Raw genomic sequence first — 17,019 nt, forward strand, 5'->3', positions numbered from 1 at the left:
GATGGGGAGCGTCGCTACACAGTTATTTTTAGGTCTCTCCAGTAGTGGCGATTTTAGCATGTAAATCTTGGTGGGGCAAACTCCCCACAAAAATGTTCTATGCATGCCAGCAAAATCCCTACACAACACTTAACAATGAATTAATTGGACTATAACAGTGACAAACGGTGTCCACAAACTGTTAGGGCCTGGTGGGAAAAGCACCCAACTGTCATACTTAAGTGAAAGTAAAGATACCTTAAAAGGAAATTACTCTATTACTCTATTATGCCTAAAAGTGAAAGTCACCCAGTAAAATACTACTTGAGTAAAAGTATTTGGTTTAAATATACTTAAGTATCAAAAGGAAATGTAATTTTTAAAATGTACTTAAGTATCAAAAGTAAAGGTATAAATAATTTCAAATTCCTTATATTAAGCAAACCAGATGGCACAATCTGGTTTTTTATTTTATTTACGGCTAGCCAGGGGCACACCAACACTCAGACATCATTCAGAAATAAAGCATTTGTGTTTAGTGAGTCCGCCAGATCAGAGGCAGTAGAGATGACTAGTGATGTTCTCTTGATAATTGGTGAATTAGACAATTTCTCTCCTACTAAGTATTCAAATGTAACAAGTACTTTTGGGTGTCAGGGAAAATGTATGAAGTAAAAAGTACATAATTTTCTTTAGGAATGTAGAGAAGTAAAAAAAAAGTTTTGTCAAAAATATAAATAGTAAAGTAATGTACAAATACCCCCCAAAAACGACTTAAGTAACTTAGTACTTTAAAGTATTTTACTTAAGTACTTTACATCACTGGGGCCTACATAAAGCTGTCCCAGCAGAGCTTTCTTTTCAGCACCATGGAGTGAATCCTTACCACTGCTACACCTGGCAATCAGCGGAACCTTGTCTGGCAGCGACACAGTTCATTCAGCCTAATTTACTGCCTTTTAAAAAGACATATCTGATATGGCTGACTTGCTTAAACAAATGTGGTTTCTACTGATAATTAAGATGTACAAACTATGGCATAACGAGACGAAAAGCGGATACGAGGCATCCGTAATTTCGATTAAGACATTAATGAGTGAGCTAGGATGGACGTAGTGAATATAACTATTTCTTCAGCACTTTTGAAATGCACAGTGACAGAATTCAGAACATGGCCTGTTCTTACAGTATTCTCCCTGTACACCAAGTCAGAACCATAGGATAAATAAAGGGGGCATAAGGAGCAAATGAAAGCTCTTACAATATTCAATGATTACATTTCTCTAAAAGAGGCTATAGGTTACATGTGCACCAGTGGCGACCCGTCATTCAGGGCAGGTGGGGATGTTAAGCTAAAAAAGGCCTGATTCACAAAGTCTCTTCTGAACACTTGATGTTGAGATGTGTCTGTTACTTGAACTCTGTGAAGCATTTATTTGGGCTGCAATCTGAGGTGCAGTTAACTCTAATGAACTTATCCTCTGCAGCAGAGTTAACTCTGGGTCTTCCTTTCCTGTGGCGGTCCTCATGAGAGCCAGTTTCATCATAGCGCTTGATGGTTTTTGACACTGCCACTTCAAAGTTCTTGAAATTTTCCAGATTGACTGACCTTCATGTCTTACAAGTAATGATGGACTGTCGTTTCTCTTTGGTTATTTGAGCTGTTCTTGCCATAATATGGACTTGGTCTTTTACCAAATAGGGCTATCTTCTGTGTACCACCCATACCTTGTCACAACACAAGTGATTGGCTCAAACGCATAAAGGTATGAAATTCCACAAATTAACTTTTAACAAGGCCCACCTGTTAATTGAAATGCATTCCAGGTACCTACCTCATGAAGCTGGTTGAGAGAATGCCAAGAGTGTGCAAAGCTGTCATCAAGGTAAAGGCTGGCTACTTCGAAGAATTTAATATATATTTTGATTTGTTTAACATTTTTTGGTTACTACATGATTGTTCTTTCATAGTTTTGATGTCTTCACTATTATTCTACAATGTAGAAAATAGTAAAAATAAAGAAAAACCCTGGAATGAGTAGGTGTGTCCAAACTTTTGAATGGTACTTTAAATGTAAGCAGAGCTGAAAAGTGACTGGTAGTAGGAATATATAGATACTTATAGTAATATAATAATGGTAATATATACATGTAAACAAGAGTAATAGTGACCAGTAGTAGGATAAGTAGATAAATACTAATGGCAATCAATAATCAATAGATAGCAGCATAACGGAGTAATAAATTGATTCAATAATAATTTTAGCAGCAGCATAGGTTGAATGGTTAGAAACCTATGGATGAGCATAGAGTCAATGTGGATAGTCTGTGAAAGCAGTAGTTGTTAGCAAAAGATCACTAAACTCAGCAAAAAAAGAAACGTCCTCTCACTGTCAACTGCGTTTATTTTTCAGCAAACTTAACATGTGTAAATATTTGTATGAACATAACAAGATTCAACAACTGAGACATAAACTGAACAAATTCAACAGACATGTGACTAACAGAAATGGAATAATGTGTCCCTGAACAAGGGGGGGGGGGGGGTCAAAATCAAAAGTAACAGTCAGTATCTGGTGTGGCCACCAGCTGCATTAAGTGTTGCAGTGCATCTCCTCCTCATGGACTGCACCAGATTTGCCAGTTCTTGCTGTGAGATGTTACCACACTATTCCACCAAGGCACCTGCAAGTTCCTGGACATTTCTGGGGGGTATGGCCCTAGCCCTCACTCTCCGATCCAACAGGTCCCAGACGTGCTCAATGGGATTGAGATCCGGGCTCTTCGCTGGCCATGGCAGAACACTGACATTCCTGTCTTGCAGAAAATCACGCACAGAACGAGCAGCATGGCTGGTGGCATTGTCATGCTGGAGGGTCATGTCAGGATGAGCCTGCAGGAAGGGTACCACATGAGGGAGGACCTGTAACGCACAGCGTTGAGATTGCCTGCAATGACAACAAGCTCAGTCCGATGATGCTGTGACACACCGCCCTAGACCATGACAGACCCTCCACCTCCAAATCGATTCCACTCCAGAGTACAGGCCTCGGTGTAACGCTTATTCCTTCGACGATAAACGCGAATCCAACCATCACCCCTGGTGAGACAAAACCACGACTCGTCAGTGAAGAGCACTTTTGCCAGTCCTGTCTGGTCCAGCGACGGTGGGTTTGTGCCCATAGGCGACGTTGTTGCCGGTGATGTCTGGTGAGGACCTGCCTCACAACATGCCTATAAGTCCTCAGTCCAGCCTCTCTCAGCCTATTGCGAATAGTCTGAGCACTGATGGAGGGATTGTGCGTTCCTGGTGTAACTCGGGCAGTTGTTGCCCTCCTGTACCTGTCCCGCAGGTGTGATGTTCGGATATACCGATCCTGTGCAGGTGTTGTTACACATGGTCTGCCACTGCGAGGATGATCAGCTGTCCGTCCTGTCTCCCTGTAGCGCTGTCTTAGGCGTCTCACAGTACAGACATTGCAATTTATTGCCCTGGCCACATCTGCAGTCCTCATGCCTCCTTGCAGCATGCCTAAGGCACGTTCACGCAGATGAGCAGGGACCCTGGGCATCTTTCCTTTGGTGTTTTTCAGAGTCAGTAGAAAGACCTCTTTAGTGTCCTAAGTTTTCATAACTGTGACCTTATTGCCTACCGTCAGTAAGCTGTTATTGTCTTAGGGACCGTTCCACAGGTTCATGTTCATTAATTGTTTATGGTTCATTGAACAAGCATGGGAAACAGTGTTTTAAACATTTACAAAGAAGATCTGTGAAGTTATTTGGATTTTTACAAACTATCTTTGAAAGACAGGATCCTGAAAAAAGGACATTCCTTTTTTTGCTGAGTTAAGGGAAAATAAATCAAGATGTTTGACAGAAAGCTCAGTATGTTTGTTTGAGAGTGATTCCATTATATCATTGTATAAATAAAGCAAAAACAAGAATGACAGAGCAAGAGGGAGCATTTGTTTAATCCAGCATTTTTACTCATACAATGTAAAACAGATTGACAAAAGCCATGATAAATAAGGGTTTTCCCAACATCTGATGTTTTCATTTCTCCATCTTAGATTTAATAACCATTATAAGACAACAAAAAACAATAGAAGCTGCAAATGAGTATAAGCACAATGCAACTATAAAATTATCTTAAATCTGAGGAGTTATCAGGTGGGCAAAATTGTTCCCTTGAGTAAAAAACACCTGTTAGCTAGTTAAGTGAGAACCACAAATAATAACATAGGGCTCATTCTGTTTCTTTCCTCACTCTCTCAAACATACTGTATACAAACACAATATTAAAGTACGTTTTCCAAGTTCTTATTCAACCAGGTTGTGGAGTGCTCCAGCACATTTTCCTGTTGCTTTAGGTTAAAACTTTAGTATGTAAATTTAATTAAAATGTCTTAATACCAAACCAAACGATCTCCGCCTGGGTTGCATACAGGTGTGTGATTCATACAAGCCAATGGACACTCAGTGAGTAGAGTAATAGTGGAACATCAAAAGGGATTCAAAAGCCTGATCAACAGGAGGTTAAAGCAGTAACCATAACACAGACACATACTGTACACACTCAAGCAACTCCTCCCTTACAAACAGAACACATTTTATTTTGCACTTGTTCCTAAGGGTTTTCATACTATACTGTAGTGCTTGAAGGGCAAAGTACTGGGCCGACACCCAGGAGGGGGGTTAAGTGTGTAAGAAGTCAGGAATACAAAGGGTTAACATCCCCACCCTGGGAGGTTTGAAAAGGCCGATAAGACCTATAGCACTCTGTAAAAAGGTCCAGTTCAAAACGAAAAAGGGTTCTACATGGGATAAATCTACCCCAAGGTCTCCCCAAACTTGATCCTGGACCTTTTGGTTTTTGCCCTAGTACTACACAGCTGATTCAAACAACCAACTCATCATCAAGCTTTGATTATTTGAATCAGCTGTGTAGTGCTAGGGCAAAAACCAACACATGTACCCAGGAGAGTCCCAGGACAGAGTTTGGGAAACCCTGGTCTAGTGCCTAGATTCAGGGATTATAAAGGATTGGTCCAACTGTGCAGGGGTAATGCAAAAGGTCCACATTTAGGTGGCTTTGCTGTTGACCCTTTACCTCTTAAATATCACTTACTGACTTGTTACTCCTCTCTGCATGAGGTGACAACAATGCAAGGATAAGGTTTGTTATTGGGACTCATGTCTGCATCATTTTCACAAACAAATGCAGTGCTCTATGAATGCTGTCTTTAAGTAACAGATATGCTTGTTCAGCAACATTTGCACTTAAAGAGGTAAACTTAAAGAGGTGGGGATGTAGACCATTGCTGCCACCTTGGGGAGGTGTAAGGAAAACCTCCTTATAGCACCACCACCCAACCCCAGCCCTGTTCTCATTGCAGTAGCTCTTCCCAGGATATTGGTTTGGAGAAGACCTCTCGCTCCAGCCAGAGGTCATAGTTCATCTGGAAGTCCTCCGGCAGGTCGACACGCTGTCCCAGAACGCTCTGCAGGCAGTTGTCCACGGGCAGGAAGTCAGGGTTGCTCTGGTTGTTGTCGTAGCGGCGGCTGTTGAAGCGCTCAATGTTGGCGCGCAGAGCACACTCCTCTGCCTGGAAGTCCCAGGGCCGCGCATCCAGGTCTGCTGTCAAAGAAACATGGAAGCTCATTACTTGGGATAATGGGGTAACTTGAAAAACGTAGGGGTGCTTACATTTAGCAGTTCAGTCATTGTGGGGAAATGTTTCACGGTTACGTCTATGATAGCAGCTCCCAATCATTTCATGTCAATCACTGACTGAAAAACTCAATGGGCTTTTTCTGGGTCGATTTGTGTCGACAGCGACTCACCGTTACCGTAGGCCCAATCGTCATTGAGGCGATGGCGGACCTTCTGGTAGATGGCAGACATGGTCTTCATGTTGCTCTTCCTCCACTGGCGGCCCAGGTACTTGGTTTGCACTTTGAGCAGCTTGAGGACATACAGCTGCATCATGGCCTGTTTGACCTTCAGCGCCCTCTTCAGGATAGGTGCAGACTTGAACACCACAAGCATCTGACAGAGAGAAGTGCGAGGTATGAAATTATGATCTAAAAGAATCGCAGACTGATGTCTTTCCTAGTGAATAAGAATAACTCTGCGTTGTTTTGGGTGGGTGGGTCTCTCCCTCACCATGGTTCTGGAGTGCTTCCACTTGGTCAGCTTGTTCAGAATCCTCAACAGGTTGATACAGGAGAACAGGTTCCTCCAGCAGAACTGGTTGATGTCTCCAGCCTCCTGAAGAACACAGACAAACCGACCAATTGGTACCAACACCTCACCTCCAACCTTTGACTACTGTAACACTTCCATTAGTTACCCTGGTGTCCCCCCCCCCCCACCCCTTCTACAACAACATTTCCTAGGTGTTTGTTTGAGTTCAGCAGCTCATATTACAATAGGTATTTCAATTATGTGAGGGGTGGAGTATGCAACTTACCAAACTCTCTGCAGTAAGTTCCGGAAGCTCATGCACCACACAGTAAGGGAAGTCCAGCACAGAAATACTGCAGGAGATAAAATGAGAAAGGTGGTGGGAGAGATGATTACTAAAAAGGGTCACAGAACTTCTTGATCATCTGGGTCTTGAAATGGTTCAAATTCACCAACGTACCTGTTCTTGGCTGTGATGTAAGACATGATGTTCTGGTTGAAGAACTTGAGAATGAGAGGAATACAGTTGGCAAACACCAGGTGCTGAGCCATATACTCAAACTGTTGAAAATAATCCCACAAGAAACAGAAGGGTAAGGCAAGGTAAGACCATTCACAAGTTTGAGGTGCTTGTGAGAAATTACCACTCCTATTAAGTGGTTGTCAATACTTGGTAGATGAGGGTAAGTCAGAGTTTGACTGTATTTGGTGGTAGTGGTTGAGAGTGGGTTGCCAGTACCTGGTAGACGTGATTGAGTTTGAAGTGTTTGAGAAGCAACAGCAGGATGGCAGAGATGGCCTTAACAATGACCTCCTTGTGGCGGTTAACATCTACACCAAGCTTCATGCTCTGGAGCACCGTGGTCCTGCAGATACAGTATCAAATCCAACCCTTTCAATTGGAGCTCGACTGAATACAGCTCCCTTTCAAAACTAACAGTTGACTCACGGCATCTCCTCAGGCAGCACATCTGCCAGGATGTTGATGGAGTCTGTCTTGGCCTTGGAGGTGGGGGCTGCCGCCAGCAGGATCTTCAGCAGGGCAATCTGATAGGGAGAAGAGTCACAGGTCAATTTTGCCAGAGGTCATAGAAATGGACTGGAGATCTATGTTCATCAGCATACAAGGGGAGCAGAACACTCACCATGTACTGAGGCAAGCTGGGAAGAATGCCCTGGTATAGCAGCTCAGTGGAGCACATCTCCACATCCTCTTCCCCCTATAAACAAACACAATAAAAAAATAAAAAATAAACACTTGTTGCCCTTTCTCTTGGACAGTAATATTCCTGCATATATCCCAGTGATAGGTCAGTGATATACATTGGCACTCACCCCTGACAATGGAGTTTTCTGAAACTCATCCTCCTTGGCAATCTGAATCTCAGCTATAGAGATGTACTTATGCTGCAAGGAAATGGAGAACACTGTCACACACTGTCACTGTATTCCCAGTACCAGTGGTGAGGTCCCTCTCTCATCCCCTCACGACCTCACTCCACCCATCCCGCAACAGTGCCAGAGAGACTGGGGGGATGATAAACCTGCCCCTCAAAATCCCAGTGACCAGGCCATTGATAGGGTGCTAGGGTCAGGTTTCTAGAGGGCCAGACACCTGACAGCCCTTCTGCCTTCACAGGTCAGAGACTCCTCAGTTTCTCTCCAAGTGGACATGTGTAAGGGAGTGAGTGGACAGAGTTGAGTTGGTGTAACTATTGTAACTTGTGTTTGCTGTTTATGGTTCCAATCTGTCTATTGTTAGTTGTTCATAGTAGTTGTGCTAGGTGTTATACAGTCCTTTTCTTACATCCCTATCACTTCATCCCCCTAGAATCGATATCCACGCAGAAATCAAATTACCATAATAAAATTTAAAAATCTTCCATAAAAAGCTATAGATATGTTTTTCTGCATGGGCAGAAATCCGCCAATGTCGGCCTTCCGCATCTGCTGTGGAAGGTGGCAGAGCAACAGTGCTGTTTCTCAGACCAGGACACATCACAAAACATCTCTCAAAAACGTCTGTAGCATCCTAACGGTTAGGGCTACTAACTATACCGAACAAAAATACAAAAGCAACATGTAAAGTGTTGGACCCATGTTTCATGAGCTGAAATAAAAGATTCCAGAAATGCTCCATACGCACAAAAACCTTATTTATCTCAAATTTGGTTCACATCCCTATTGGTGAGCATTTCTTATTTGCCAAGATAATTCATCCACCTGACAGGTGTGACATATCAAGAAGCTGATTAAACAGCATGACATTACACAGGTGCACCTTGTGCTGGGGACAATAAAAGACACTAAAATGTGGAGTTGGGTCACACAACACAATGCCACAGATGTATCAAAAATAAATGACTTGCCTAGTTAAATAACGGTTACATCAAGTTGAGGGAGTGGGCAATTGGCATGCTGACTGCAGCAATGTCCACCAGAGATGTTGCCAGAGAATTTAATGTTCAATTCTGTACTATGAGCCGCCTCAAACCACATGTAACCTCGCCAGCCCAGGACCTTAACACGTCTTCTTCACCTGCGCGATCATCTGAGACCAGCCATCCGGACAGCTGATTAAACTGAGGAGTATTTTGGTCTGTAATGAAGCCCTTTTGTGGGGAAAAACATATTCTGTTTGGCTGTGCCAGGCTCTCCAGTGGGTGGGCCAGGCTCCCAAGTGGGTGGGCCTGGCTCCCAAGTGCCCTCCCAGTACCACCAATGGCTGCGCACCTGCCCAGTTAACTGTAATTCATAGATTAGGGCCAAATGAATGTATTTCAATTGACTGATTTCCTTATATGAACTGTAAACTCAGTAAAATCTTTGAAATTGTTGCATGTTGCGTTTATATTTTTGTTCAGTGTAAGACAGTGCCTTCAGAAAGTATTCATGCCCCTTGACTTATTCAAATCAAACTTTATTTGCCACATGTGCCGAATACAACAAGTGTAGACTTTACCACATTGTTGCATTACAACCTGAATTCAAAATGGATTAAATATATATTTTTCTCTCACCAATCTATACCCGATAATGACAATGTGAAAACATGTTTTTAGACACTTTTGCAAATGTATTGAAAATGAAATATAGAAGCATCTTATTTCCATTTCACATGACTGGGCAGGTGCACAGCCATTGGTATTCACACCCGAGTCAATATGTTAGAATCACCTTTGGCAGCGATTACAGCTGTGAGTCTTTCTAGGTAAGTCTCTGAGAGCTTTCCACACCTGGAATGTGCAACATTTGCCCATAATAATTTTCTGATTTCTCCAAGCTCTGTCAAATTGTTGTTGACCATTGCTAAAAAAACATTTTTCAGGTCTTGCCATAGATTTTCAAGTAGATTTAGGTCAAAACTGTAACTCAGCCACTCAGGAACATTCACCATCTTCTTAGCAAGCAAATCCAGTGAAGACTCGGCCTTGTGTTTTAGGTTACTGTCCTGCTAAAAGGTGAATTAATCTCCCAGTGTCTGGTGGAAAGCAGACAACCAGGTTTTCCTCAAGGATTTTGCCTGTGCTTAGCTCCATTTATTTATTTATCTGAAAAACTCCCCAGTCCTTAACGATTACAAGCATACCCATAACATGATGCAGCCACTTCTATGCTTGAAAATATGGAGAGTGGGACTCAGTAGTGTTGTATTGGATTTGCCCCAAACATAACACTTTGTATTCACGACCAAAAGTGAATTGCTTTGCCACATTTTTTGCAGTATTACTTTAGTGCCTTATTGCAAATAGGATGCATGTTTTGGAATATTTGTATTCTCTACAGGCTTCCTTTTCACTCTGTCATTTAGGTTAGTATTGTGGATCAACTCAAATGTTGTTGATCCAGCCACAGTTCTCCTTTCACAGGAATTAAACTCTGTTTTAAAGTTACAATTGGCCTCATGGAGAAAACCCAGAGCAGTTTCCTTCCTCCGGTAACTGAGTTAGCAAAGACACCTGTATCAATACACCCAGTGACACCATACAAAGTGTAACTAATAACTTCACCATGCTCAAATGGATATTCAATGTCTGCTTTTTTACCCATCTACCAACAGGTGCCCTTCTTTGCGAGTCATTGGAAAACCTCCCTGATCTTTGTGGTTGAACCTGTGTTTCAAATTCATTGCTCGATTAAGGGACCTTACAGATAATTATGTGTGTGTGGTACAGAGATGAGGTAGTCAATCAACAATCATGTTAAATACCATTATTGCACACAGAGTGAGTCCATGCAACTTCTGAAGCAAATATTTACTCCTGAAGTTATTTAGGCTTGCCATAACAGAGGTTGAATACTTATTGATTAAAGATATTTTCCCTCCCAAGACAATTTAGAAAAAACATATTGCCACTTTGATATTATAGGGTATTGTGTGTAGGCCAGTGATAAAAAATCAAAAATTAATATATTTGAAATCAAGGCTGTAACACAACAAAATGTGGAGTGTGTGAATACTTTCTGAAGGCACTATATGACCCCACTATGGAAAGCTGAGACTCTCCCAAAATCGATGGTTCTCTCAGCTCCCCACAAGTGTCACGGGACTCGTCTGAAGTTGGTCCCGCCAATGTGCCAACTTCTGTCTGTAGAATCCAAACGTTTTGAGCTACAAACTAATGACCCCACCATCGCAAGCCTAGACTCTCACCAACATGTTGATTTGTTCTACGACGCCCAAAAGCTTCACAAGACTCATCAAAACGTAACCCGGTACCGTTTTTTTTAAATGAATGGAAGTATGGATGTAGTTTTGAGCAAGAAAAAGGGGTTAAATATGGGTCCCACTTTACAACATACTTCCTTTTTTGACTGTTTTTCCATGTATGAATGTTATTCAACGTGTTTCTATGGGCTAAACGCAGTAAGGCAAAATTCAACATTATATCAAATCACTTAAATCAAATAGCAAAATGATCCTTGGTATGACATATTAAAACAATTCCACATTAGCTTTGTAGAACCCCCCCAACCAAATGCATAGACTTTAGCGGGATAACAATAATATTGCTTGTGCTATTGTATCCAATTACCCATTCATTGTATTGCTATCTGTATATATTCATTCATATCTCTTTGTACAGAACCACATCCAACTCATATCCTCTGGAAATTAAGTTCTCAATTGTGTGACACTGAGGTTGCCCTATTCTTCTGAATAATAACGTGTCAGTGAGTCACAGACCAGCCCAACTTAAGCCGCTCTCTTTCAGGCACAATGCAGGATTATTAAGCAATAACTAGAACATCTATCCATGTTTAACAATGCTTGAGACATGTTGAGAACTGCATAATACCTGCTTCAATGTTCTGATGCTTTCATGGATGGGTCTGGGTAGGCCGACAACTGTATCTGTGTCACTGCAATACAAATAACCACAAAATCTAGGTCAAGGATCCTCGACAAGAAATTACTTTTCAAGATGAATAGTAAATCTCTGTTAAAGGGATACTTCAAGATTTGGGAAATGAGCTTGTGAATATCATTTTTATTTATCTGCGTCCAGTATGTAGGAAGTTAAGAGGTAGTTTCACGAGCCAATGCTAACCAGCGTTAGTGCAATGACTGGAAGTCTATGGTTTGCGCTAGCGCTAGTTAGCAACTTTTATTTTCAGTTTTGTACACCAGCTTCAAACAGCTGAAAATAATATATTTTTGGTTATGGAAAAGATATTTCACAGCGGTTTTGAGGGAACAATAATTTTTTACACTGTACTTGCTTGTTTTGTCACATAAAAAATTTGGTTAACAATAAGAATTTTAGCAACCTGGAAATGGCGGAGCGATTTCTACATAGTGCATCTTTAAATGAAAAAAAAGACACCAATTGAACTTACTTTCCAAGCGTATAGCCAATAAATTTGCTTCTACTTGATTCCAGGAAATGTTCTATGTCCTTTTCCCTGTAAAAAGCAAAACAAAACAAAAAAATATAGTCATATACTATTAGGCACATTATACAAGACACATAAAACCACAAAGTACATCTAAAGACACAGCATTAATCTGTAGCAAATGGTCTTCTTGAGGTCTCCCTCAGCCCCGCACCTGACTTTGGGGGCCCAGGGCAGCCCCTTGGGGAAGTTCACCCTCTCTGAGGGGGGGTGTGGGATGGGCGGGGGCATGACCTCATCCCGCTCCATGGGAAAAGGCTCCACCTCCATGGAGTTGTCATTGTCATCGTTGTCATCCTCATCTTCACGAGGGTCATCTGACTTGTAGGGGTCCTTCTCATTGAAGGCATCCAGGTTGTCCTGTTTTGTCAGGGACTAATGGAGAGGAAAGGGTACTTTTCAAATGAGCCTGACAATATTACATTGAGCAGGTGTCAAACAGGGGGTTGCCTTCACTTTGTTGCCTTGCATTGAGATTTCATTCAGGCACGGTAGAGGTTACCTTGTGTTCACGGCGTGCCCGTTTCTGCTGCTGTTCGATGAGGTCAGAGGCGGAAGCTGGAGGCGAGGCTGCCCTCATGCTCCTGATGACCCGGATGCTGTCCTCTGGGAGGGGGGGCAAGCACAGCTGCTCTCGCTTACGCACCTTAATGTTCTGGAGCTGTTCAAACCCCCCGAGGGTGAACTGGAGCAGATGAGAAGACATGTTGTAAAAGAGAGAAATATATATGCCAGCCAAAAGTACCTGGCTAACACAATAGCCAAAATCAGCTAAATAAGATAAAATCCCTCTCACCAGTATGCTCTTCCACAGCAGCAGAAGAACCTTCTTCATAGGGAAGTGGGGTGCGTGGCCACTGCAGAACTTGGTCACCATGCCAAACAGCATGACAGAGATGGGCTCGTTGTTGTACAGAGGAGAGCCTGGGAGAGAGAGGGGGGAGAAAGAGCAAAACTACAGTCCAAAATTACTCCTCTACAAAACCCTTCTATCTAATAGAAACACACACACTCTTACCCAGCTCTGTTTTAAAGGTCTCCCTGGTGGCCCTCCACTCAGGTGAGTCAGCTGTGTCCTCCTGCTGGATGGTCTCCACCATCAGATACATGATGTTGAGCAGCACCCTGAGGAACACTAGCATCAGAGGACTCCAATACACTGGTGTATAAACTATATAGAGCTGCAGGAAAGTCAGTGTGTAATCTTACCTGAGGTCTGTGCTGTCAGCCAAGGAGATTGCTGGCTTTCTGACTGCACTGCTACAGGCAGCACTGTTACTGAGAGCGAAGAAGCAGAGGAGAGAGAGGGGAGAAGAGGAGTGAAAGAAGAATCAGCTACCTGATTTTGACAACATTTTGTATAGCAAAGAAACTCTTCCCAAAAACAATGACATCTCACTGATTTGTAGTTCCAACTTACTCAACCTCCATGTTAAGCAGCTCCACCAGAGCAGTGAAGGTGCCAACATCCAGCAGCAGGAAGATGTTGTACCTCATCCAGTGCTGCACTTCTGCCTCAGAGCTGCACTCTGCAAATGTCCCTGTAGAGCCACAGATAGGAAACATGACTTAAGTGCTGAAACATTGTTTGCTGGCTGCCTCACTATAAAAACATATGGCAACAGCTACCTCTTCACAGGCTTCCTTAGTCAACTTACGCTGCTAAAGCCTTGAGCGGTGATGACCTACCCTGAGCCATGTAAAGGATGGCCCTGGCCACCTTCAGCCTCTTCTCCCTGGTGATCACCTCCAGGCCGTCCAGTAGACGCATTGCGTGAGCTCTGTGTTGAGACACGTCCAGCTCAGTCCATTTTTTATCAGACACTGAGACAGCGCAGGAACAAAAGACACTCAGTCAGAGGTACTATATAAGCACACTGGAGGAAGACAACGCATTCAAGTCGTTAAGGTATGTACCATGAATTCGGAATTCCTCCTCAAAGCATTTTCTGTTGAGAAGAAATTCTGGTCCTTCAGTGTAACTGTATAGCTCTGAAGAAGATAAGTAGGCAAAGTTGGTACCAAATTCACAAGAGAATGTCAGAGGTCACTATTTAGAAAATAATAAAGGAGGTTGTCCAGAAATACCTCACCTGACAGTTCAGCAGACCACTTGTCTGTATCTGCATACTCAAACTCGAGGTCTGGAGACTCAGAGAAGCCCTATGTCGGAGCACAGACAAAAATACACTACTGTATTGCTATTTCGGGCCACAAAGAGACGAAAATGTGAGCACATTCCAATGTCCGTAGTCTTTTTATTTTGGGAAATATTGTTTTAAGTTTGCAGCCAGATGGGGCATGTCCATTGCATTTGGACTTGACAGTATTCAATATAGTGAACTCATAGAAGATTGTAGGATCAATGGTGTTTGAAATGTCAAGAGATGCCATTGGCTTTATAGACATACACAACTGTGGGAAGCATTGGAGTTAACATGGGCAAGCACCCCTGTTGTACGCTTTAGACACCTTGAACCCGAGAAATGGGGGGGGGGGGGGTATTAGGGATCCGAAGTGCCCTGTATGAGAGATAAATGTTTTGTACGCTCAGTGTATATCTACTATAGTAACGAGTTCTGAATAGCAGAAGGCTTGAGCTATATTTAAACAGAAGCTGGATAGCTATAGCAAGCTATTTAGCGTCCATAACTACTGTAGCAATCGTTACCTAGCTCGCTAACGTTAACAGGTAGCGTTGGACAAGTGGCAGTTCCGTGTTCAGGGTTAACAATTCTGAAAGCGAGCCACAATTCTTAACTAGCTTACTGTTGGCCATCAGAAGAGTTGTAATGGGTGAAAACGGACCAGGGGATAAATAAATATCTAGTTAGCATGTATTGGCTAACGCGCTAGTTGCTAGCTACCGTTCGGCTTGTTGCTAGCACAAAACATGCATTTATGATGCAGAACGTAATACAGTAAACCAGTATTTTTTTGGTCCTTACCTCCGAGTCTTTTCTTTGATTACGGACAAATTCACCCCTACTTTTGTTGGGTAACATAGCCCTCTGTTTATTGTTAACAATCAATCCACCACCATTACCACCAACGTCCATGTTTGATTGACCAACAAAGTTTTCCTTTTTCGTGTGGCTTTCCGGGTGACTAGACGCAGACTTTCTTCTTCTTCGTGTGAATTTCCGGCCGACTAGACACTGTGTTGAGTGCTGCCTTTTGCAGGTTGGAACCCCTTCTCTCAAAACTCCATGTAGATATTGTGCACTAAAATCTCTCACACACCAATATTTTTATGCTGCTGCAACTACCACATCAATTTCCGCTCCATCAGTGCAGTGCAGTTGATCACCATGGCTATAAACACAAGAAATCCAACCTTAATAAAACCCGTCTTCTCTGGATCTTTCTCTTCAGGCCTACTCACTGGGGGGTTCCTAGTCGAATCCCTCATCCTTGGGCTATCCTCTACTCTCCTTACTGCCTGAGCATATGAAATATTCTTCCCCACTCAAAATGGCAATCTCAATGTGTCTCTCTCATACAGGGCACTTCGGATCTCCAGTTGTATTGGCACCCCCACAGTTTACACACAGTGATTTCTCAACCCCAACTTCACACTAAAGGTCAACACAAACGCGAATGCCGAAAACTCTAACTTTTTCCTTGGGTCTGGGTCGGGTCCTGTTTGATTGTCATCAGGTCTCGGGTCTATGTAACTAGCTGATAGACCTGAGTGGACACAAATGGACCCGACCACAGCTCTGCATAGCCTATAGCATATTTATTTAATGTGAATAAGTTGAATTTATTGACTTATAGAAGACCTAACCAACCAATAAAGACATATTCGTTAACCAGAAGAGCAACTAGGCTGATAAACATAGTTTTTTTGTCACTCGGGTCTTGTCTAGACCTGTTAGGGTACGGTTTTGGCCTAGGTCTGGTTGTCGTCGGGTCCATTCGGGTTTGGGTCTGAATGTCCTCTGGTCCGTTCGAGTCTGGGTCCCCCTTTAAAAAAAAAGATTGGGTTTGGGTCTGATTGTCCTCGGGTCCGGGTCCAATTGTTTTGACCCGAGAAGGCCTATACTTCACACTCCCTCTGACTATGCCCTCCTGCACACTTTCCACATTGTGGAATCTCCCTTCTACATACTGCTGCCACATGTCCAAATCCTTGGCACTTAGAGCATCGTAGTGGGTTTGGACCAAACACCATCACCGAATAGCTAATATACCCTAGCCTGACCTTATCAGGCAGAAAGTCCATATCAAAGCTCAACAAGACAGACAGCGTATTCTCTGTCTCACTATTTCCACCGGGTCTGTGTCTTACCAAACGGCAGGCATCACAAACACCAGGAATATTATTTCTCATCTTAACCACCTTTACACTCAATGCCACCCCACTGATCACTCCTTTGAGCGGTGCCCTGCTCCGGAAAACAAAGAACGACACAGGTTGAGCCCTGAGATGCATGACGCGGAACACCTGCTGCCTCTGGGCGGAGGATGCAAAAAACATTTATACAAAAAAATCCCCTTCTCAAAACTTTCACAGATGTAACCGTTCCCAATTTGTCATTTAAATGTCACTCCTACCAGTCCAAAATCATCTCAGGCTCCTCAGGGCAAATATTGGAAGTCTCTACTTCACCCTGGTCAAGCTCACTTCGAAACTCCAACCTACTGGGCATAGATGTCAATTCAGAGTCTATTCCACATTGGTTCAATGTAATTTCATAAAAATTATGTGGAAACAACGTTGATTCAAACAGTGTGTGACCAGTGGGATGCCACTCCCTCCATGGTCACCTGCAACAGGAGACAGGAACTCACACTCAGTAGTTGTTTTGTACTCTTTAACACTATTAGGTATTTATTCAGAAGACAGGTTTGAGCCTGGAGCCTTTCTTCCCATTCTTCCGCCTCTGCGTCATGACTCGCACTCTCATTCACACCCTCAGCAATCTCTTCCCCGACGCAGACCTTCTTAC

General features: G+C 42.9%; 1 protein-coding gene across 2 annotated transcripts; it reads right to left on the bottom strand.

Moving 5' to 3' along the window:
- Positions 1–3,923: 3,923 nt before the first annotated feature.
- On the bottom strand, positions 3,924–15,292 carry LOC129815553 (striatin-interacting protein 1 homolog). Of its 2 annotated transcripts, none has more exons than XM_055869473.1 (21): positions 15,013–15,292; positions 14,158–14,227; positions 13,982–14,056; positions 13,754–13,888; positions 13,485–13,605; positions 13,274–13,342; positions 13,083–13,189; positions 12,861–12,988; positions 12,567–12,749; positions 12,219–12,439; positions 12,008–12,073; positions 11,467–11,530; positions 7,502–7,573; positions 7,312–7,386; positions 7,116–7,213; positions 6,906–7,032; positions 6,627–6,727; positions 6,453–6,519; positions 6,146–6,250; positions 5,824–6,028; positions 3,924–5,617 (listed from the first exon to the last, which is right to left on the bottom strand). In XM_055869473.1, the coding sequence occupies exons 1-21, from the start codon at positions 15,121–15,123 to the stop codon at positions 5,367–5,369; spliced, it is 2,451 nt and encodes an 816-aa protein (XP_055725448.1). In that variant the 5' UTR covers positions 15,124–15,292; the 3' UTR covers positions 3,924–5,366. The 2 variants fall into 2 exon arrangements, with proteins under 2 accessions (XP_055725448.1, XP_055725447.1); XM_055869472.1 differs by having other exon boundaries at positions 3,924–5,614; positions 15,013–15,215.
- Between the last annotated feature and the right edge of the window lie 1,727 nt (positions 15,293–17,019).

The sequence above is a fragment of the Salvelinus fontinalis genome, chromosome 18 (genome assembly GCF_029448725.1).
Source record: "Salvelinus fontinalis isolate EN_2023a chromosome 18, ASM2944872v1, whole genome shotgun sequence".
NCBI lineage: Eukaryota > Metazoa > Chordata > Actinopteri > Salmoniformes > Salmonidae > Salvelinus > Salvelinus fontinalis.